This window comes from Protopterus annectens, chromosome 7.part1 (assembly GCF_019279795.1).
Source record: "Protopterus annectens isolate FY-2018-M chromosome 7.part1, PAN1.0, whole genome shotgun sequence".
Taxonomy (NCBI): domain Eukaryota; kingdom Metazoa; phylum Chordata; order Ceratodontiformes; family Protopteridae; genus Protopterus; species Protopterus annectens.
Genome location: NC_056740.1, coordinates 377,277,725 through 377,302,543, shown reverse-complemented (window position 1 = coordinate 377,302,543; position 24,819 = coordinate 377,277,725). Strand labels below are relative to the sequence as shown.

The 24,819-nt window shown below is 39.5% G+C and overlaps 1 protein-coding gene across 1 annotated transcript in view; it reads left to right on the top strand.

The window, feature by feature from the left end:
• Positions 1–24,819, top strand: part of GNB5 (G protein subunit beta 5) — a 1,344,368-nt gene that overhangs the window by 1,179,782 nt on the left and 139,767 nt on the right. The window contains exon 10 of the mRNA XM_044078823.1: positions 14,746–14,912. Coding sequence (XP_043934758.1) covers positions 14,746–14,912 — 167 coding nt within the window. The remainder of the gene's footprint in view (positions 1–14,745; positions 14,913–24,819) is intronic.

Genomic DNA, 24,819 nt, shown 5'->3' with positions numbered 1-24,819 from the left:
CCCTTCACACCTAATTTCCCTAGCTGTCAAAGTGCTAAGGGTAATTTGAGCTATTACCTGTTCTGATTGGCAGCTCACAGCAGGAGACTTGACTCATGTACTGTTTCATTGTTCTAGCCTTTACTTTCTGTATGGGTAGGAGAAGGACCACGGAGCTGTGACATCACAGCATGGGTGTTTTTTTGGGACGGTAGCAGTGATGTCAGATTGGGGAGCGAAATGGCTAGAAAACTACCTGTATTCAGTGGCTTTGATAATATCAGTGAAATGGAGACTGCAGCAAGGGTGGGACAAAAGTTTTTTGAAAAGTGAAACCACCACAGTACTGTAAGGTACTGTTCTATAGGACAGAAACAGTCAATTTAAAATATCTTAAATGCTGTATTTTTGTTTATTCATAGCAGGACAATAAATAAGGAGAGAAAAGACAGAGAAGTTGAGCATTTAATAATAGAATCCCATTGTTGTCTTTTAAAATAGCCAGCAAGGGCAGGTAGCCTAGTACTTACCTATGAACCTGTTAAAAAGCAGTATATTGAAAGTCATAATACTTAAAATGTTGAAATGCCACAAGCTGAAATATTAAAGTGAACATATCAAAATATCTTCTAACCTACATATATAGAGAGATGGATTTGCTGTCTTTTGCAGGACCCATGGTAGCTCTCATTTCGGACCGTCACTAGCAGGGGAGTGATATTGTTTGTTGACTGGTTAATTTGTGTCACAGTATGCATATGTATTACATGTATGCTATTAATAGGTTTTATGAGTTCAGCATTGTAAAGTTTCAGCATTTTGACATGTTGGGCATTGACAGTGGTCTGACGAATAGCCACTAACTCATGTATATATGTATAGTTACTACTTACTTATATTTGAAGCTTAATTACAAATTATTGCATTGATGTTTGTGGTTACTTTGTCAATTTAGAACCCCAGGCTGAATTTAAAAGTGGTCCGTGGAGGTCAGTGTTATAAACATGTTAATACACATACATACACACACTTATATATGTTTATGTATGTATGTATATATATATATATATATATATATATATATATATATATATATATATATATATATATATATCTATGTATAATACTGACACTCACATAGCCGACACCACATGGTCGACAACCGAAACACCGACAATGTAAGTACTGTACAAAAAAGGAAAATAAAATTTTCTTTTTTGTGCTAGCAGGGGGGGCTACGTACCCCTGCACCCCCGTAACTTTAATATACCAACTCCGAGGTTGCACTACAGTGCAGGAATGGAAATCTTCCCATTCCGCACTACGGAGACATACCGTTTCCCCGTTGTCGATGTTTCGGTATTTTGCGCTGTCGTTCTTCTGTAGAGGACCTATGTGTGTATATATATATATATATATATATATATATATATATATATATATATACATATATATATATATATATATATATATATATATATATGTGTATATATATATATATATATATATATATATATATATATATATATATATATTTATATGTGTGCATATATATGGGTTTCCTTCAGAATCTTGAAATCCTGAAATCTCGAAATTCATATGGTCGAGACTATATGATTGAGGTATCAAAATTTCAAAATTCTGAACGGAGATCTGCATACAGCGTGGAATGGGAGATTTCCCTTTTCCTCACTGTAGTGTGATCTCGCAGTTGGTATATTTAAGTAGTGGGGGTGTAGAGGGCACAACCCCCAACATGAGGGTTGCAGGGGGGCTTACCCCCCTGCAGAAACATTTAAAAGTTGTGTTTTCTTTTGATTTGTTTCAGAATTTCGATATTTCAAAACATCGGTCATACTGTCTCGATCATATGACATTCGATGTTTCGGAATTTCGAGATTCTGAAGTGAATCCATACATATATATAGATAGACAGATGTAGAGGTATACACAAATACACACACCCACACACACACACACACACACACACACACACACACACACACACACACACACACACACACACACACACATGTTTACTATCATAATTATGACTATCACATGGGCGATATACCAGAATGTTATGTAATTAGTGAGAAAATGGAGGTTACCAATGCTCAGAATGCCGAATTGGGCTGTCAATGTGCGAACTCAACATGATGCTTCCTAATCTGACAACCAGTGGAGTGCTCTGATACAAAGTAGTATCCCGTGAAACAGTTAACCCATGCAAATACGCATATAGTGAAATACACAACTAAAGTTCACTAGAAACATAGCAGTGCAAACAAATTTGTACAAGTGGTGCTGCCAAAGTATACGACAGTATCCATATCAAACAGTGTGACCTTCATGTAGTTTCCTACTCACATACGCAGGAATTCGTATATACTGGCAATTTCAAACAAGATTGATACAGAATAAACTGTATGTCAGCCATGCAACAGTAATGGTAATCAGATCTAAACGATAAAAGCATTAAATTTTAATATTTAAAGAAATATATATAAATAAAAATGTAGTTGTTAAAGCACTGGGTAATCAACAGGAAATAGTAAGTCAAGGTGGAAGTTACCTATGTACCACAGTGAGCATTACCACTGGTGACCCACAGTGTTCTCTGCAGTAGCCGCTTCTTTTTTACTTTTCTCCTTGAATATCAAAGTGGTAAGTGGCCTATGGATTACCAGATATGCAATGCATGCAAACTGGTCCACATACCTACTTCAGTATAAGCTGTCCAAGGTGGTACCGTATCAGTAACATGACTTTTAATGTTACTAAATGTAGCACAATTAAATTTGTCAGGAGGAACTATGTCGACATCTAAACTACAAATTAGCACTTGCAGTCGGACTTCCCAGTGTCAATATTTTGCATGTACAGGTCCAAGTTTCGATATTATCATTTTCAGCCATTGGTAAGACTCATGGTTGGCATTATAATAGTAAACCTATATATATATATATATATATATATATATATATATATATATATATAAGTGCAAACTTTAAAATGATAATATATGTTATAATGCAAATGTGTATCACAATTCTTATTTTATTTTATTACATTTGTTAACCGAGTTATGTCCGACTAGGCCATGAGCCCATTTTCAGCGGAGGCACAGGGAGAAAAGCTCCACAAGCAGTAACAAAGCTTACATTAATTATAAATATAATACAGTAGACAGTATAGAATACAAACATTAGTACACATGTATACACAGTATATAAACGTAAACAGAAAATTGATTACAAAGACTATTTTTAAGTTGTAAATATTAATTACAAAGTGTGCACAAAAAATAAAATTGAGTGCAAGCTGTTATGGGTCAGCAGATTTAGAGCAAAGATGGAGTGAGTATAGTTGGAGGTAAAGTAGGCTAAGGACCACTCTATCTGACCCTCTTTCTACTCACATGTTACAACACCCCTCTCATTTGCTAAAACCCCACCAATACAAAGACAGCCATAATCTCCCTAGTTTCTGCCCATATGCCTTCAATAATCTTCTCTCCTCTATTAACTAGTCCTTTCTCTAGGCCCTCTTTCTCATTGAAGCTGTCTCGAAAGTTAACACCACCTTACTGAATATCCTTAACTCCTTTGCCCCAGTAGAAAAATAGGAACAAAACAAACATTGCTCCATGGTTAACTGAATCCACCCATAAAGTAATGCTTAAATGAGACAGCACCTGAGGGGCGACCTCCCATCGCCAGCTCCAAACATGTAGAGAACTTAGGAACCTAACCAAGAAACAAGTCAATCTGGGCAAAAACAATATTATCAAAAAACACTATATAACCCCAACTCCAACACGAAAAAGTTTTGGAATAGTATCAACAAACTGTTACATCCAGGCAATCTTTCTACCCCCAGCCCCTGTCCTAACAGCTTACCAACAGACACTGCCTCCTTTCTTAATTCCTTCTTCATTGACTCTGTAAAAAAGTTAACTAAACCTGACAACACCTCCCATTCCCCTTCTGATCCCCTTCCCTCTACCAATTCCAACCAGTTTTGTCTTAAGCCTGTCCCTACTGCATACATCAAATCTCTTCTTACCAAACTGAAAACCTGCTCCCCCTCTGCTGACAACTTACCTCCTCTGTTCCCTAAACTTGCAGCTAATTCTGTTGCACATCCAGTCTCCATATTAGTAAACAGATCAATTCAAGAGAACACAGTCCCTGACATCTGGATAGAATCCTATGTCATACCCCTCCACAAAGGTGGGAATTCAGCAGAACCAACCGACTACAGACCTATTGCCATACTATCCTTCTTATCCAAAATTCTAGAAAAATGTATTCATAACCAGCTTCTCAAAAGCATCATACAAGACAACCTGTTAACTCCCACCCAACATAGTTTCCGTAGTCACCACAGCACCTCTACAGCTCTCATTTCATTCACAGAGAATAGTGCCAAAGCACGAGACACTAGCAAACTAGTCTCATGCCTCTTCCTTGACCTATCTAAAGCCTTTGACACCATTTTCCATACCCTACTCTTCTCAAAACTTTCTTCCCTTAACCTCTCCTCTTCTAGTATACTATGGTTCTCCAGTTACCTCTTCAGCAGATTCCAATCTGTCACATGGCTTTCTGCCTCCTTCCCCTTCCTCCCAATCAAAACAGGTGTCCCCCAAGGGTCAATCCTTGGTCTTCTCCTTTTGAATATCTTTACAAATAACCTCCACACTTCCTGTCCAAACTCCTCACTAATACAATACGCAGATGACTCCACAATTTTCCCGTGCTCTGATAACCTTCCCACCTCCTTGCTCTTACTCAAAGTTCACTCCTTTCAGTCGAAAAATGGCTGACCAGTAATCAACCACTTCTGAATCCTAAAAAAAACAAAACTTCTACTCTTCCTCCCCAAATCGCTACAGCAACATAAAAATAATTTCACAGTATCTTCTCTTAATTCACTTATCTCTGTTGAACCACATACTAATTATCTGAGTGTAATCATAGATGACCAACTAAAGTTTGTCATACATATTCAGCAAACCATTGAAAAGACCCACCAGAAACTTGGTCTCTTATACAGACATAAAAAGATACCTCACTATTAACGCCAAACATTCTCTAGCACAGACTTTTCTTTCTCCCAGCCTTATTCAGTGCAACCCCTATTCTCCCCAATATTCAATCAAATCTGTTATCTAAACTTGAAACCACCTACAACAAAATAGCCAGATTCACTGCCAGCCTTCCATATCGCTCTCACCATTGCATAGCTTTAAAAAACCTACAATGGCTTGAGCTCCATAACCAACTCCTTCTTCCCCAACTCCACCTCACACACGCTATCTTAAATCAATCCTCTCACTGTCCTGCCCTCATGGACCTCATCACTCGCTACTCTCCTAAGTGCAGCCCTATGCACCACAGACCTACAATTCTTAAGCATCTACAAACCCAATAAAAATATTGGCAAACTTTTATACAGCCACTCCTTCTCCGATGCCTGGAACAGAGTTCCCCTTTCTCTACGAACAAACAGCAACTTCCTCAACTTCAAAAAACTTCTAAAGGACTTATTTACTAATTCCTGGACCTGTCCTTTTCCCAGTCCCACCTAAACTACTCGTTGTCAGCTCTCACACTTTACCACAACTACTCATTTAAGGTCCTTATGATATTCTACCAACCTTGAATTTCTCTCTAATGGTGATTGTTAGATAGAACCTAACTTTTTATAATATATTTTATATACTTAATACGTACCATGGCTGTTTAAATCCTCAGTATCACTGTTGTATTCTAACATGTTCAGTTATAAGTTGTATTCTGTTTCTCCTGTGTATATGCACTTGTATGTTAATATTGTATGTTTTATTTTTGTATTTTTTATCTGTGGAGCTTTTCTCTTTGGGTCTCTGCTGAAAAAGGGCTCTGCATCCCATTCGGACTAACCTGGTTAACAGATGTCAAATAAATAAATATTTGTACATGTATAGCTAGTCAGATATAAAAATATATGGCTTGTTTCATGCATTGTCGAGCTGTGTTTCCTTAAGGCCTGGATTTCTGGAGAGAGGACATTTCCCACTGTAGGACCCATGTTAAACTTCTTTCCAGAGTTTTGTTCAGTGGCATTTCACTGTATGAAGATCAACAATCAAAGATACAATGAAACCCAACTTCAATATATAGTCCACACAATTTTCAGCACAGCAAGAAAGCAACTCCATATATAGAGGGAGTCATTTGGTACATTAAATCATGTTTTATCATGGCTCATTTTTTCATAGAAATAGTATCACAGCATTGATTCATTGGAACTTGGGAGTGTTATTGTTTCATAGTTTCATAGTTTCATAGTTTAGTACTAGGCTATCTGCCCTGGGGCATTTGTAAGCCTAGCCATATTGATGTGGCTTTCGCCACCCCATAAAATAGTACAAAATGCACAGAATAGATTTAGAATACTGTGCCTCTGTCTAGTAGTGACACAGTGAAGGTCCCCTTATATAACAGAATTAGTTTACTGTGACTCTGTCTAGTAGTGACACAGTGAAGGCCCCCTTATATAATAGAATTAGTTTACTGTGCCCCTGTCTAGTAGTGACACAGATGTGACCCCTGGGGTAAACTTACGATCTCCCATCCACTCATCAAGATTTCTCTTGAAGAGAGTCAGTGAGGGGCTCTGCCTAACATGAACTGGGATCTTGTTCCAGAGCATGGGAAGCCTCTGGGTTATGAATCTATCCCTCCAGCATGTCCTATTCATACTTGTGCCGAGGTTTAAGTCTTTAGCTCTCGTGGTTCTGATGGATTTGGATTTTTTGAGGTGGAGCATGTCCATCAGTTCCTGATTGGACATGGCCTTGTACGTCAGGCAGAGATCACCTCTGAGCAGGCGATATGCTACTGAACAGAGCTGGAGTTTCTTTAGTCTGGCAGAATAAGACATATGTTGGAGACCCTTGATCCTCTTGGTGAGGTACTTTTGTGGTCTCTCCAGCTGTTGCAAGTGCTGGGTGAGGTACATACCAAATGGGGCATTGTACTCAATCATGGGTCTGATGAGGGAGGAGTATAGGGTACAATGACATCCTTGGATCTGGATGTGAATCCCTTCATGATAAGGTGTGCAAGGTAGAATGTTTTTCTAACCACTTTGGCAACGTGGGTGTCAAATGAGAGGTCGCTGTCGACTTGGGTCCCTAGGTCTCTGATTACTTTTTCCATACTCAGTGAGTTGCTGTCTATGTGATAATTTGTGGGTACTTTGTTTTTCCCAAAGGGGATGACTATACATTTTTTGGCATTTAGTTTAAGGCCATGACTCCGGCACCAGTTGTCCGTTTCTGTGAGGCCTTTTTGTAGGATGTATGTGTCCGCTGGTGTATCGACTATGGTGCCTAGTTTGCAGTCATCTGTGAACTTTGTCAGCCACAACCCTCCCATGTTTGCTTTAACATCTGAGAAATAAATGCCGAACAAGAGGGGTCCCAGGACAGATCCCTGTGTGACACCACTTGTGACTGGCTTTGAGTCTGACGTTGCTCCAGCGATTTTAACTTTATGGGTTCTGTCCTTTAGCTAGTTTGCAACCCGTCTAGTGACATAAGGGTTTACATTTAAGCTGTTGAGCTTATCTATGATGCCTGAGTGGGGTACTGTGTCAAAGGCCTTAGCCAAGTCCAGGTAGGCTGTATGGACTGCTTTGCCCTCATCAATGGCTTTAGTGACTGTTTTGAAAAAGTTAACCAGGTTCAAAAGGCAGGATCTGCCCTTTACAAAGCCGAACTGGATGGGGTCAAGTGTCTGTAGGTCCCCAATGTCTCTGTTTATGAGTTCCATAATGATTCTTTCCATAGCTTTGCAGACCAGGCTGGTTAAGCTTATGGGCGGTAGTTCCCAGGGTCTGTAGAGGTACCCCTTTGTGGAGTGGGACCACTGTTGCTGTATGCCAGTGTTCAGGTACATATCCTGTAATAAGGCTAAGGTTAAATAGCATTTTTATGTGCGGGTTTAGCTCCTCTTGGAGTTCACGTAGCACGCAACCTAGGATACCGTCAGGTCCCATTGATGCTGTGTTTTTAGCTTTGCTGAGGGCGGCTCTCACCTGGACATCTGAGATGACAGGTAGATTACATTCAGCTGGGATAAGTATTTCTTCTTTTGGGGGTGAGGGAGGGGAGACATTTGCACTGAACCTGTCAGCCAGAATGTTGGCAATATCTGTGGGTTCAGTGTATTTTTTGTTGTTGTGAACTAACTCTGAGCATATCTGAGGGTTTCCACCCAGGTTTCTAACATAGCTGAAGAAGGCTTTGTGGTTATCTTTAGTGTCCTTAGCGATTTTTCTCTCAAAGTTGGCCTTGGATGTTTTTATGAGAGAACGTAGTTTTCTGCTAGTGTTGGTCAGAGATGTCTTCCCTTTATGGGATTTTGCTCTGTCGTGCAGTAGCTTCCTTCTTTTGTTATACAATTTGTTTATGGCTGAGGTCCACCAGACAGGACGCTTGCCTTTGGTGGAGAGGGACTTGGATTTCTTTGGGATTGCATGATCCATGCATTCTTGGAGATGTCCATAGAAGGCATTTGTGAAGGATTCAGCATTGTGGGATGTGGTATCCATTGGCCCAGTGGGCTTAAAGGATACCACCTCAGTCTTAAGAAGAGTGAAAGTCTGCTTTTGAGAAGTTTTTCACTGTGGTCTTTTGTGCTGGGGGTGGAGGTGGGATATGTATATCCAGGGTGATTAGTTTGTGGTCAGATCTCACTAGTGAGGGGTATACCTCCAGTGTGGAGCATTTTGTCCCCATGTTTGTGATGATCAGGTCTAGTATATTATCTCCCCTAGTGGGAGAGGTGACTAGTTGTTCCAGTGCATTTGAATTTATGAATTCCAGGAACCTTTGGGCTAGGGTGTTAGGGCTAGAATAATGTACCCAATCTATGTTAGGGTAGTTGAAGTCTCCCAATATGATGGTATTTTGTGATACATTCATATCCTCCAATGTCTTCAGGAAGGCTGAGTGGGTTTCCTGAGATTGGGAGGGTGGTCTGTAACATGCTACCAGTTGTATAGCAGTTTTGCCTATGGTTAGTTGCACCTGTATGGTCTCCGATGCTTCATGTGTTGCTACTAACCTGGTGGTGTGGGTGTCCTTGATGAATATGGACACTCCCCCTCCCTTTGTGGCTCGGCCCGGGTTTTGGGGCCGAAAAGCATGATACGAGGTATAGCCTGGTAGTGCTGGGGTGCTCTCAGGAGCCTTGAACCAGGTTTCAATTACTACACAGACGTCGATGTTCTCCATACTGAGGAGTGCATCGAGTGCCTGCATCTTGAGATTTAGACTTCTGGCGTTGAGCAGCATTACCCTTAGTTTTTTTCCATTTTTGTTATCTAAGGAGGTGGGCTTGTCTTTTGAGCCTTGCCTAAAAAAGGCACTATGGGGGTGGCAAAAACCTTAGCCAATATCCGGAAGCCCAGTGGTGACAGGTGCAAGCCATCCCTTGCGAAGCAGCGTGGCTTGTCCAACATGTAATCCAAGGCAGACAGGCATTGGATCCCCTTAGAATGACACCAGTACTTGAGCCAATTATTAAAGATGATCATCTTGTCTTTGTATTGTTGCATCATTCTTGGTGAGGGCAAGATGCTGCTCAGGGTCAGGGTCATACCAGCCTGGGCTACATAATCAGAGAGCTCCTCTATGTCTCTTTTCATGTAGTCCAGGGAGGTACATCTCAGGTCATTCATGCCAGCATGGACAATGACAGAGTCATATTTGTACTTGCTTTGGAGTGACCTGAGTGCATGTGTTATGTGGCGGATCCTAGCTCCCGATTGGCAGCTCACAGTCACCCTCTCCTTGTTCAGCCTGGTAAGCGGGACATCAGTGTGTCTGACTATAGAGTCACCTATTACTAGTGTATCAGGCATGGTGTTTGGCCTTAAGGGCTGTGATTGATTGACACACTGATTTATTGAAGTTATGTGTTGCATGTGTTTTGTTTTGAGGTGGTGGATTTTTGGATGTCTGCTTTGGGAGCCTCTTTTGTTTTGGTAAGTTTTTTATTAGAGCCTCCAAGTATGTCTTTGTGTTTTTATGTGTTTGGTTTGCAGTTGCGGTAGGTCTATGTGGGACTGGATTTGCTGTGTGTGTGGTTACCATCTCCTCCTGTCTGGTCATGCCAGCCCTGAGTTGAGAGAGTTCAGCCTCCAGTTTGGCTATATAGTTGCATCTCTCACATGTATTTGTGTTTTTTGGGAGGAGGAGAGGGTTGTCTGTGTACATGAGACAATTGTAGCATTGTCTCAAGATACCCAGATTAACCAGCTGAACTGGAGAGGACGCCAGTACTCTACCACTCGACATGCTAGAACAGTATAAAGGAGTGCTGTACCTTTAAGGGAAGTGGATATTCACAGGGGTGGTAGGTGGATGTAGTGCTTACTTAGTATGAGAGTGCTTACTTAGTAGAGAAGTTTTGAGAACAAGTGCTAGGCTTATAATATAGCGAGTAGTCTGATTATAGTAAGAGTAGAGCTTCCTTAAGGGAAAATTTGAAGAGCAGACTTGGCAGAGCCAGAAGAAGTTTAACCCTGTTTAACCGGTGCTGCGCTATGCGCACAAATGCGCAAAGCCATGCAAATGCGGATTTTAAACAGGGAACTTCAAAAGAGCTAGAAATGGTCCAAAACAAACAATTACTACAGCTCTTGTGCTGAGGTCACTTCCTACAGGGACAGGTAGGCTGCTCAAGGCTCCCCACTCCCACTGGTGAGCAAAGAAACTTCCTTCTATCCAAGTAAGGTAATGGACAACACAGGAACTACACCACAGCCCAGAATACAGCAAAGACTGTAAACTGGTCTAAACTAGTCGAGGAGAGGCGGGTAAACAAGGATTTTTTTTTGTTTTTTTTGTTTTTAGATAGAAACACACAGAAAATGCAGAAACAGTAATAAATCAGTTACACAGGCTAGCACACTTTAGTGGGCAGCCTCAACAGTTAAATTAAACAAACAAACAACAAACTTTCGATCAAATTCGACTAAAATGTAACTTTTAAGTGCAGATATTAAATAATGCAGCAAACAGCTAAAAAACAGTTTAAGCTTGTTTAGGGTAAGCTAGAGAAGGTATTTCAAGTAAAAAAAACAGCAAAGATACTTAAATCCAGAAAGTAGTCGCTTTTCTGAGTTCTCTGTAGCTAGGACCACTCTGCAGGACCACGAGGAGCTTGTCTGAGTATTATAGCCAGAAAAAAACGCCCAGAGGCGGATTTTAAACAGGGAACTTCAAAAGAGCTAGAAATGGTCCAAAACAACCAATTACTACAGCTCTTGTGCTGAGGTCACTTCCTACAGGGACAGGTAGGCTGCTCAAGGCTCCCCACTCCCACTGGTGAGCAAAGAAACTTCCTTCTATCCAAGTAAGGTAATGGACAACACAGGAACTACACCACAGCCCAGAATACAGAAAAGCCTGTAATCTGGTCTAAACTAGTCGAGGAGAGGCGGGAAAACAAGGATTATTTTTTTTGTTTTTTTTGTTTTTTTTTTGTTTTTAGATAGAAACACACAGAAAATGCAGAAAGTAATAAATCAGTTACACAGGCTAGCACACTTTGGTGGGCAGCCTCAACAGTTAAATTAAACAAACAACAAACTTTTGATCAAATTCGACTAAAATGTAACTTTTAAGTGCAGATATTAAATAATGCAGCAAACAGCTAAAAAACAGTTTAAGCTTGTTTAGGGTAAGCTAGAGAAGGTATTTCAAGTAAAAAACAGCAAAGATACTTAAATCCAGAAAGTAGTCGCTTTTCTGAGTTCTCTGTAGCTAGGACCACTCTGCAGGATCACGAGGAGCTTGTCTGAGTAGTATAGCCAGAAAAAAAGCCCAGAGGCGGATTTTAAACAGGGAACTTCAAAAGAGCTAGAAATGGTCCAAAACAACCAATTACTACAGCTCTTGTGCTGAGGTCACTTCCTACAGGAACAGGTAGGCTGCTCAAGGCTCCCCACTCCCACTGGTGAGCAAAGAAACTTCCTTCTATCCAAGTAAGGTAATGGACTACACAGGAACTACACCACAGCCCAGAATACAGCAAAGCCTGTAAACTGGTCTAAACTAGTCGAGGAGAGGCGGGAAAACAAGGATTATTTTTTTTTTTTTGTTTTTAGATAGAAACATACAGAAAATGCAGAAACAGTAATAAATCAGTTACACAGGCTAGCACACTTTAGTGGGCAGCCTCAACAGTTAAATTAAACAAACAAACAACAAACTTTTGATCAAATTCGACTAAAATGTAACTTTTAAGTGCAGATATTAAATAATGCAGCAAACAGCTAAAAAACAGTTTAAGCTTGTTTAGGGTAAGCTAGAGAAGGTATTTCAAGTAAAAAAACAGCAAAGATACTTAAATCCAGAAAGTAATCGCTTTTCTGAGTTCTCTGTAGCTAGGACCACTCTGCAGAACCACGAGGAGCTTGTCTGAGTATCATTTTATAAGGTAAATGATGTTTAAGAAGAGGACACGATTGTGGACATATTTCTTTTTTTATTGTGAATTAGAAGGAGAGAGTGATCACTATGTTTTGTACCAATATCAGTTGATAGTGAGTTTGATGAAATATGTTCTTTTTTCCACTGTTTTGTAACCCTGGAGTCAGTATATTTAGAAATATAGGGGTCTGGGATTTGCACTGGAGGTTGTGTCTTGCACCAACACTGTGGTTTTATACCTGTGTAGCAGTTTGACTACTTTTTTTTGTTACATTGGATCATGATGAAAAAGCATACTGTTTGTATACTCAGGTATTAGTAAAACTCATGGAAATATTGGCTGTCCTCGTATCAGATATTCCCAGAATTCAGGGATACTAATAGGAGGCAAGGATGGAACTGTATATTGCTGAGTCGTACAATTTGTTAACTTGCTGAAACTGATCCTGTCTTCATTTATCTGATGCACAGTGTTATATTTGCTGTTATAATTAGTACCTAATTCTTAATTTTATAATACTGTCGGCCAATACCTTTGCTTAGTGTTTATACTGTTACTTTTTTATTATTTGGAGACTTTCTTCCCATGCCTATGCTGAAAAGGGGTTCTTTAATGCTTAGTCCGACTTCCCTGGTAAACAAATAAAAATAAAAATTACTGCTGATGTGTTATTTTTTTAACAGTAAATCATGTTTTATTGAAACAACCAAACAATTGAAGATTGTGCAATCCTCATGCATGGTGCATCAGATTTCCATGCCAGTGACTGTGATGATTCTGATTAATAAATATTATTTGAGCTTACTTTAAACAAACTTTATAAATTCAGTTCCAGTCTAATGCTTCCATTCACATATCCTTCATACCAACATTAACTATATTAATCCACCGTAAAAGCAAACAGTATACTGACTCTACAACAACAGTAGAAAACCATAGGATTACACTTAAACATAAATATTGTCTAGAACAAATAACAAATAAATGGATATCCTACCTTTTTAAAGACCCCCTCCATCCCACCCCTATGTTAAAAAACTATATATATAGCTTCATTTGGGCATCCCTACTATTAGGTGGTACCTACAGTATCACAATAATGGTCATCTAGCCTTACGTCCTCTATTTTTCATCTTGCAGATTCTATACTGTCCTGTTATTAATTTCTAGGTAGGATCTTTAAACCGAGTGTATTATATAATTCATCCTATCAATAGAGCCATCCCACCAGCAGCATGCCATAGCTGCCATTTCAAAATCATTTATATAGCGATTTTCTAATCCATGGTCTTACTTCCATTGTCTCTATTTCTCTTATTATCTCTAAAACAACTTTCCAATCTGGCCTAGCTGCTTTCTCACACTTTTGAGTAATATCCTTTTTGCCTACTAGCATAAGTGCTAGAAGTCCCTTTGCGATCCATTGCTATTCCAGACTCCAGGTCAGAATCCCAGCTCCACAAGAACACTTCCTTTATGAGATAAAACCAAGTGCAGTGTTAATTTATGGGTTGCCCTTTGCATGTCCCTTTTTAAATTATCTAATACACCACACTTTCAAAAGATGTCTTCTCAGGTGTCAGCTTGGCCTGCATTACATCTCCAGTATGTTTTGCGTACAATATGGAGCATCCTATGTAATCTTTGTATTGTGTAAAAATAGTTGTGCAAGACACTTTCAGGCAAAGATCCAGTCGGATGAGTTCCATTGGATTGTAAGGGAATATTAACAGCATATAGTAAAATAACAGATTAAGCTAAATTCATTCACCAGGTCTCAAAGTATTATGAATTTACAAGTAAAGCCTTTGCATTACATGTTGCTTCTTCAATTAAAATGAAACACTTAACTCACCAGAACGAAATCTCATTAGTATACTTGTTTGTTCATCTCATGTGTTTACTGTGCTGACATCACAGGGGTTGCATTATAGGTTCATAGATGGCTGCTTGGCATGTGGTTCCAGGACACTATTGAGGAGCTTGGCCCAGTCTGCCAACTTCCCCTGTTCAATGTGCACAGGAGGCAAATAAAGGCTGATGGAATCAAACCATGGACGACAGAAAGCAGTTTGTTAATAATTATTAGCCTTAATGCTGTGTCCTTACTGCTAGACTACATAACTGTTGGAGCTTACTGACTACAGCACAGATGATGGGGCTGCCTGTTGCTGCGCTACTCCACCAACTGCAGTAATTCTATAACTGTGATACTTTGTTACAAAAAATTCATGCAGAAAACTAAAAGATCTCATCTTTTTTTTTCTAGGTCGACTGCTGTTTGCTGGATACAATGACTACACCATCAATGTGTGGGATGTACTGAAAGGAACCAGGGTTTCCATTCTCTTTGGCCATGAGAACAGAGTTAGCACATTACGAGTTTCTCCTGATGGGACAGCATTCTGCTCAGGATCATGGGACCACACTCTAAGAGTAAGGAACTGTTTTTCATGTCGTACAAGGCCATTTCTTAATATTTTTTTATTGTCATGACATAATCATACAGTGCAATTTGTTGTATCATACAGTTAAAGCCGAACTGGCAGGTCTCCAAGTGTGAATCTTTACCGTCTAGGCAAAACAGCTGCATATTTACATCTCGTATTGACAAGTAAACCTGGAAGCCATTGTAGCAGAGCCTGTATTTTACTAAAGGGGGCATGCCAAACATCTGTGACAAACCTCTGCTCTAATATTAAATCACAGTCTCTTTTGTCTTTCTTTGGTGTGTGTCTTTGTGTGTGTGTTGTTTGCATGTAGGCAAACACATGTACATGTGTGCTAATTAATTAATCCTCAGTAGGTTTAAATTTCTGCCCATGTTTTAAACAACAGAATTTCTTGGCAGATCTGCCAAATATATCTTTTAACAGTACAAAAATTGGCTGTGAAGACTTTACTTGCTTAATGAGTCCTTGTTTTCATACTGATAGCATCTCAGCCAGGATGTAGGCTGCTCTGTAAAGTAGCTGTAGTCAACAGCCTGCTCTACAAAGTATTTGTAGATGTAGTATATGAAAAAAATAGTGCAGATATACAAACACTGTGTTTTAATACCACTGAAACATATATAAACCAGGAAAGCTCTGTCAGAGCTTGGTTGTTTTCAGATGTTATAAAAGCAGTTTATATCATTTTTGTTTGCGCACATAGAATGCCAAAGAAGCAAAACATAAATAACTCCAGCGATATAATACAGTAAGTAAATAGCCTTGCCATTGTATAAAATGAACAGCTTGCTCCCCTTGTTGACATTTTTGAGATGCACCACCAAGTTTCCATTGGGTCCCTGATGACAGTACTAAAACATTCACAGTGTTACATCATTCAGTACTCGGTTGCTATAGGCAGTAAACACCATATCAGGTAATAATTAAATGCATTAAAGTAATTAAGTGTAAGAGAAAATGAAGAGAAGTTTAACCTGGGAAATGAGGCCGTCTTTAATAACGTAGATAAGGAGCTAAGGAGCAGAGGGATACTCTCATGCAAATGTGCCTTAACGGCTATAAACTGAAATCAAACAAATGGCTATTTTGCTTATTTTGCTGTTGGCATCTGGGTGTGTATGCATTATGCAGAAGATACTCAACTGATCCATACATTAACTTTTTTTTAAAAGGAGCTGAAACACTTTAATTTGACCACACAGAAAAGAGTAACATATTTATGCATTTAGACGTAGTTCAGCCGACATATTTATTATGTATGGGTCTACTCACAAACCCAAAATACCACAAAACCGAAAGTCAAAAAAACTGAGACGACAAAACTGAAATCTAAAAATCCTAACAAGTCACAAACCCCACTCCCACATCACCAAAACTGTAAAACACTGACCAACCCTCAATAAAACCGTCTTTCGGATTTTCCTGGTTAGTGGTCGCCACAGCGGAACTCCGGTCCGCTAATAATTGGCAGTGAATTTTTACAGTGTCGACTTGCCAGCCTGGTGCCCAACCTTCATCCACACATGCTTGCACCTATCTGCATGTCTTTTAATTCGTTCAACCATGGGGAGGACATGCAGACTCCACACAGAAGGTGCTCCAGCCGAGAATCAAACCAGAAAGCCTCTTGCTGTAAGGTGACAATGCTAACCGCTGCACCACCACCGCCAGCCTAGAACACAGCAAACACAAGTCCTAGAAATATTATCCTGCAACATTACATGCTCTCACTACATACCTAACAAAACTTAAAATAAAGTGCTCAAGTTACAGTAAATGGAACTACAAAACCAATCACTACTGCTGTAGCAACAGCACACTACCCTATCAAAACCAAAACAACTTACCCAGCCTGAACTAAAGCCCACCCCCAACCAATACCCCCAAGGAAAAAATATCCCACTAAATATTCATGATGGTAGCTATAGCACCGACATGAATATTCATCACATAAACTTACATTTCAGAAAAAAATAAACACAAACAAGACAGCTTGTAGTCAAAATTCTCTCTACACTTTTATTATTACTGTAAGCACTTTCGTGCAAGTCCGATGCCTGCACTTCTTCAGACAAATTACATTTCCAAAGCCCATCCCTTTATATACAATCATGATGTCATTAATTATCAAGCAATTAATTAATATAACTTAAAACTTTAAAGTTAAACTCAAAAACAAGTACTTAAAGCCACACTCTATCAAAACCATATTTAAAATACATTTAAATACTACATTTAAATATACCCATACATATATATATATATATATATATATATATATATATATATATATATATGTATGCACACACTCAATTATAATACTATAAGATAATTTTTATATTTAAAATTGTTAAAAAAATATATATATATATATATATACACATTCACAGGCATCGGACTTGCACAAAAGCGCTTACAGTAATAATCAAAATTAAAGTGTAGAGGGAATTTTCACTACTAGCTGTCTTGTTTGTGTTTAAAAAGTTTTTGGTTTGGTTTATTTGCTAGAAAAAAAAATAAACATTAATTATTTAAAGTTAATTTTTTGTAGGGGGGCTGTGCCCCCTGCACCCCCCAACCCCGTCACAACTTAAATATATCAACTTTGAGATCACACTACAGTGTGGAAATGAGCGGATTTCCTGTTCCACTCAGCTTGGACACGGCAGTTCACACATTCAGTCTTTTGAATGTTGGTATTGTGAAGTTTCACATCATATGAAACTTTGACTTTCTGGTGTCGGTCAAATGAAAGTCAGCCTACTGACATTTCGGTTATGTCAAGTATACCCATGTGTATATATCTATAGCTATGTATGTATGTTATATATGCTTGTGTGTTTGTGTGTGTGTGTGTGTGTGTGTGTGTGTGTGTGTGTGTGTGTGTGTGTGTGTGTGTGTGTGTGTGTGTGTGTGTGTGTGTGTGTGTGTGTGTGCATGCGTAAATCACAAAAGGGTAAGGATGTTCTCATAATAGGTGGTTATATTTACAATTTAGAATGAAGTGTGCAAAGCAAACGGTACTGGTGCAGTAAGGGGAAACATACTGAGAAATGTAAGGGCAGAGCAGTAACTGTCTCTGTCTCTCCAAGGGTGAGCAACTATGTAAAACCACCGCCCACTCATACAGATAGCCCAGTAGAGGCTGAACATTATTTGATATGTTATGAACTTAAACAGAAAGCCACACTTTCCAGGGATATCCCCTGCCTTATTGTAGACAACGTTATGGCCTTTACATCTTGGAATATGTCCCTTTGTTGCCTCACTGAAAAGCTCTACTGCAGCAGATTGGCAGAATATGGAGAAAGACAAGCAGAATGCATACATAGCCACATATTACCCTAGAGAATGTAGATGTCAGGTCAGTTCCCCTTGAAAGTTGGTCACTTCATTGAGAAATGGGTCATAGACCCAACATATGATACAATCGTACTTGTCTGCGGAACAGTAAACAATCTCTACAATCTAAGCCAAGCCAGTATCTGGCTAATAGATGGTACTTTCTTTTATAAGAGGATCATATGTAGACAGCTGTACAGCATACATGGCTTTAAGTATGGCGGGTATACTAAGACTGTGCCCCTAATTTGCTGCCTGATGTCTAAAAAGTCACTACAGTCCTATACTATTATGTGGCACTGTATATTCCATCTGCTGACCGAATACCAGTTTGAAAGCTCGGTCAGGTATGTAATGTGTGACTTTGAGATTGCAGCTATCAAGAGTATATGGACTAATATTCCTGATATTGCACCCAAAGGCTGCTTCTTCTACTTTGGCCAAAATGTCTGGCAGAAAGTTTAGGCATTAGGGTGAGCTTTTGTTTTTAATAGCACTCAACATTTCCAGCTGGCAGTGAAATGTCTGGTAGCACTGGCTTTTTTTACCTGAGGAAGAAGTGCTAGCTGCGTTCAGTGCTTTACATGATGGCTTCCCTATAGAAGGCAAGGAAGTGGTAGAGTAATTTAGTGAATGGTACCTACTGGGTAAAGCTAGAAAGTTTACAACATGTTGCACACCCTTCGCTAGGTCCCCACCACTATTTCCCATTAAATTTTGGAATGTGGCAGAGTTGAACGCTTTGTGTCTATCACGGACACAGAACAGTATAGAGACATGGCACAGGCGGATCAACATCCTTTCGAGTGCCCATGCAACAGATCTGTCGGTTTTGATGTCAACACTGGCATGTGAACAGGACAGGGTGTAAGAGCTCCAAGTATGCATGCTTGCAGGATGCCCACCATCCTCAAAAAAGAGGAAACTGATATTGCGGCATTCACAATTTGAATGTATCCTAAACAACAAACTGTCGTACAGTACGGTGGCGTTTTTGAAGGTGATCACCAGTCTATTAAAGCTGTAAAATGAAGGTACCATGGCATTACATTATGAGCATTAGGAGCATTTATTTCTGGGAGTTTATTTAATTTGTGCGTGTTTCATTTACACTTCTTTGCACAGACTGTACTGTTCAGTGTGTTTTACAGATGTGAGTTTGACTTGCACTTCACTTTTGGTTATTGGAGTCTCTACAATGAGGAGTTTGTTGAACTGGTGATGTGTTTCCTTTACAGATTTGCAGTTTCTTCTAAGGAGTGCACAGGTGACAGCTATGGTCCGTGATATCTGCTATGTTGATTTCAAAATTTTAAATGTCGATGTTGTGGGCAAGGGGATTCGACGTTGTGCTTGTCGGTGTAATGGGATTTCAGTGTAGTGAATTTGTGATGTTGTGGTCTCGATGTAGTGAACGTTGGCATTTTGTTAACTTGATGTGTTAAAGTAGACCCATATAAGATATATATATATATATATATATATATATATATATATATATATATATATATATATGGGTTCCCTATGGTAGACCAACAGCTCAGAAGATCGACAATCACATCACCGACACCAGAAGACCAATGGAGCAGATAATCAACAACTTGCAGAGTGGGTGTAGCAGCGTCGTGGTACTACACTTGTTGGGTGGGTGTAGCAGCATCATGGTACTACACTTGTAGGATGGGTGCAGCAGCATCATGGTACTACACTTGTAGGGTGGGTGTAGCAGCATCGTGGTACTACACTTGTAGGGTGGCTGTAGCAGCGTCGTGGTACTACACTTGTAGGGTGGGTGTAGTAGCTTCGTGGTACTACACTTGTAGGGTGGGTGTAACAGCGTTGTGGTACTACACTTGTAGGGTGGGTGTAGCAGCATTGTGGTACTACACTTGTAGGGTGGGTGTAGCAGCATCGTGGTACTACACTTGCAGGGTGGGTGTAGCAGTTTCGTGGTACTACATGTGTAGGGTGGGTGTAGCAGCGTCGTGGTACAACACTTGTAGGGTGGGTGACATCTGTGAATGCAAAGGAAATGTACACCACAATAAGAAAGGCTTAACACAAGTCCGTTTCTATGCTTTGATGCTGTGAAATGAACCCTAACTGCTGCTTTAATAATTTCTTAAATGTTTTCCTCATTTTTGAGACTATTTCAGACTGACAAATCATCTAAGGTCCTATGTGTGTCAAAGCTGTCAGCAAATGCATACAAAATTAAATACATAGTTGTAATTTACTGAACACCATATATTCACAATGCTCATCTTGGAGTCCTGCATATTGATATGTGTTGCTGTCATTGTACATTTCCTTCCAAAATGGAGATTTAGCAGACCCTGTGCATTACCTCATTGTGTGACAGACTTCCAGGATCACTTGAGCTGGCATTGCTGTATACCTAAAGTTGAAAATTGTGTGACAAAATGCTGAAAAACAAATCAAGTTAAAAGTAAAAAATTCCAAATAAAATGTAGGCTAATATTTTTATTAATTATGAATAATTTAGGGATGAGCTTTAGTCATAAATCGGTCTATGGTTGTATAATACTAGGCTGACAAAAGATGTTTCAGTCAGTATGAAATTCACAAGTAAGAAGTACTGCATGGTGTCTCTGGTATAATTCATGATGAGGAGTTCTAAAGCTGGCACATGAAAAAGGATTGATGTCTGTGTATCATATTCAAACAAGCAGTTCCAGCTTCACTGGCTTAGAGGGACAAAGCCCTCTGTATAACCCAGATGACCCAAATTCGAATAGTAGTTCAGGCATCATTTGGAGTTGGAGAGAGAATAATAGAAAAAATAAGGCATAATTCTACTAACCTGTCTTCAAGGAAAGGATGTGTCTGCTCACGGATGGTGTCCGTGGTTGAATCTCTGGTGGAGATGTGGGAATGACATGGAAATGCTTTTCTGGAAGTGGACAAGCCAAACTGATTGTGGCACATGTAGCTGGGGTATGTAAAACAAAGGCATATTACGCAGCAACTGCCTAGACACTAATAAGTATTGACAAGGTGGAATCAGGGCTAGAAGGAGAATTCTTGACCCTTGTAATAATGACACCATTCCTGATACACTCAACCCTCACCCCCAGGGAAAGAGTGGGTCATAGGGCATTGGCACAAAGGGAACTATGTGTCAGCGTAGTGGCTAGGATTGTAAGCTTGATAGAGGAGGACCAGAGCAAAAAATGTCATGTGAGAAGTCCCCTAACATGACCTAACAAACAAACAAAATAAAATGCATTATTCAGTGGAATAATGCACTATGATCAACTAAAATATTAAATCCAAACTGATCAAAGTTCAACTAAAATATTAAAACCAATGTTTTCCACAGGAGACAAGCTGCCAACATCGCTGCATCCCCTTGTTTAAATATATTAACTTTGTAGTCGCATTCTTTTGAAGAAAGGGAAATGTACACCTATATCAAAGGCCTGTCTCACTCAATTACACATATGTTGCTACCATATATCACAGAATTCATAATATCAGTGGCCATTTGACACATCATAAATCATTCAAGACACACCAATCAACGATAAAATGTTCAACTGTCATTTAAACAGAATGAAAGTTTCATGTGGAACTCTTAAAAAAACATCATTTAAAACACTATAATTTGATTTAAGTAACAACAAAAGCAAACTTTATAAAAATGACTTTGAATAAGAGAAATACTGCCTGAGAAAATTAGATAAAAAATGGCAGATGAGCCTCTAGACTTTTGTATTAGTAGCATTTGGTTGACTTTTGCTTGTAGTTATCCATAGTTTTGCTCAGGAGTTTCAGAATTTTCACTTGATATTTTTCAACAAACCTGGATCATGCCAAAACCTTTGAAACTGTCTTCAGGAATCATTCATAAACAAATGTAGGGTTTTGCTCTTGGCCCAGTCTTGTTGAGTAATTTCTTTGCAGATAATCTATGGCTTACTAAGTTTCCTTATAAAGGTAGAAGGGGCAGGATCATCTTTTCCCCACCAGAGGCCTCTTCCAAACAGAACTGGTTGGACATCACTCACACCTGTCATGCAAACAATGACCTAATATGTAATTTTAAAGAGGGTGTGCATTGTTCGTTCCTTTGACAAAAAAGGTGCCCCATTTAAGTCCTTCATCCAGGGGTTTACTCTGAAAAAAATGGATGAAGCTGTTAAGAAAACGTGGATAATGGACGATGGATTTTACCTTCATTCAGCATGTCATGTCACCACTGTTGACCACAAGACCTGCAGGGTAATGCACAACACTCATTTATGCAGTTATAGAGTATCATGTTCCTAAACTAATGGCCGATGGGTTTTACCTTCATTCAGCATGTCATGTCACCACTGTTGACCACAAGATATGCAGGGTAATGCACAACACTCATTTATGCAGTTATAGAGTATCATGTTCCTAAACTAATGACTGATGGGTTTTACCTTCATTCAGCATGTAATGTCACCACTGTTGACCACAAGACCTGCAGGGTAATGCACAACACTCATTTATGCAGTTATACAGTATCATGTTCCTAAACTAATGGCCGATGGGTTTACCTTCATTCAGCATGTAATGTCACCACTGTTGACCACAAGACCTGCAGGGTAATGCAAAACACTCATTTATGCAGTTATAGAGAATCATGTTCCTAAACTAATGGCTGATGGGTTTTACCTTCATTCAGCATGTCACGTCACCACTGTTGACCACAAGACCTGAAGGATAATGCACAACACTCATTTATGCAGTTATACAGTATCATGTTCCTAAACTAATGGCCAATGGGTTTTACCTTCATTCAGCATGTCATGTCATCAGTGTTGATCACAAGACCTGCAGGGTAATGCACAACACTCATTTATACAGTTATAGAGTATCATGTTCCTAAACTAATGGCCGATGAGTTTTTCCTTCATTCAGCATGTCATGTCACCACTGTTGACCACAAGAACTGCAGGGTAATGCAAAAAACTAATTTATGCAGTTATAGAGTATCATGTTCCTAAACTAATGGCCGATGGGTTTTACCTTTATTCAGCATGTCATGTCACCATTGTTGACCACAACACCTGCAGGGTAATGCACAACACTCATTCATGCAGTTATAGAGTATCATGTTCCTAAACTAATGGCTGATGGGTTTTACCTTCATTCAGCATGTCATGTCACCACTGTTGACCACAAGACCTGCAGGGTAATGCACAACACTCATTTATGCAGTTATAGAGTATCATGTTCCTAAACTAATGGCCGATGGGTTTTACCTTCATTCAGCATGTCATGTCACCACTGTTGACCACAAGATATGCAGGGTAATGCACAACACTCATTTATGCAGTTATAGAGTATCATGTTCCTAAACTAATGGCCAATGGGTTTTACCTTCATTCAGCATGTCATGTCACCACTGTTGACCACAAGACCTGCAGGGTAATGCACAATACCCATTTATGCAGTTATAGAGTATCATGTTGCTAAACTAATGGCCGATGGGTTTTACCTTCATTCAGCATGTCATGTCACCACTGTTGACCACAAGACCTGCAGGGTAATGCACAACACTCATTTATGCAGTTATAGGGTATCATGTTCCTAAACTAATGGCCAATGGGTTTTACCTTCATTCAGCATGTCATGTCACCACTGTTGACCACAAGACCTGCAGGGTAATGCACAACACTCATTTATGCAGTTATAGAGTATCATGTTCCTAAACTAATGGCCGATGGGTTTTACCTTCATTCAGTATGTCACGTCACCACTGTTGACCACAAGACCTGAAGGATAATGCACAACACACATTTATGCAGTTATAGAGTATCATGTTCCTAAACTAATGGCCGATGGGTTTTACCTTCATTCAGCATGTCATGTCACCACTGTTGACCACAAGACCTGAAGGATAATGCACAATACTCATTTATGCAGTTATAGAGTATCATGTTCCTAAACTAATGGCTGATGGGTTTTACCTTCATTCAGCATGTCATGTCACCACTGTTGACCACAAGACCTGCAGGGTAATGCACAACACTCATTTATGCAGTTATAGAGTATCATGTTCCTAAACTAATGGCCGATGGGTTTTACCTTCATTCAGCATGTCATGTCACCACTGTTGACCACAAGACCTGCAGGGTAATGCACAACACTCATTTATGCAGTTATACAATATCATGTTCCTAAACTAATGGCCAATGGGTTTTACCTTCATTCAGCATGTCATGTCACCACAGTTGACCACAAGACCTGCAGGGTAATGCACAACACTCATTCATGCAGTTATAGAGTATCATGTTCCTAAACTAATGGCCGATGGGTTTTACCTTCATTCAGCATGTCATGTCACCACTGTTGACCACAAGACCTGCAGGGTAATGCACAACACTCATTTATGCAGTTATACAATATCATGTTCCTAAACTAATGGCCAATGGGTTTTACATTCATTCAGCATGTCATGTCACCACTGTTGACCACAAGACCTGCAGGGTAATGCACAACACTCATTCATGCAGTTATAGAGTATAATGTTCCTAAACTAATGGCTGATG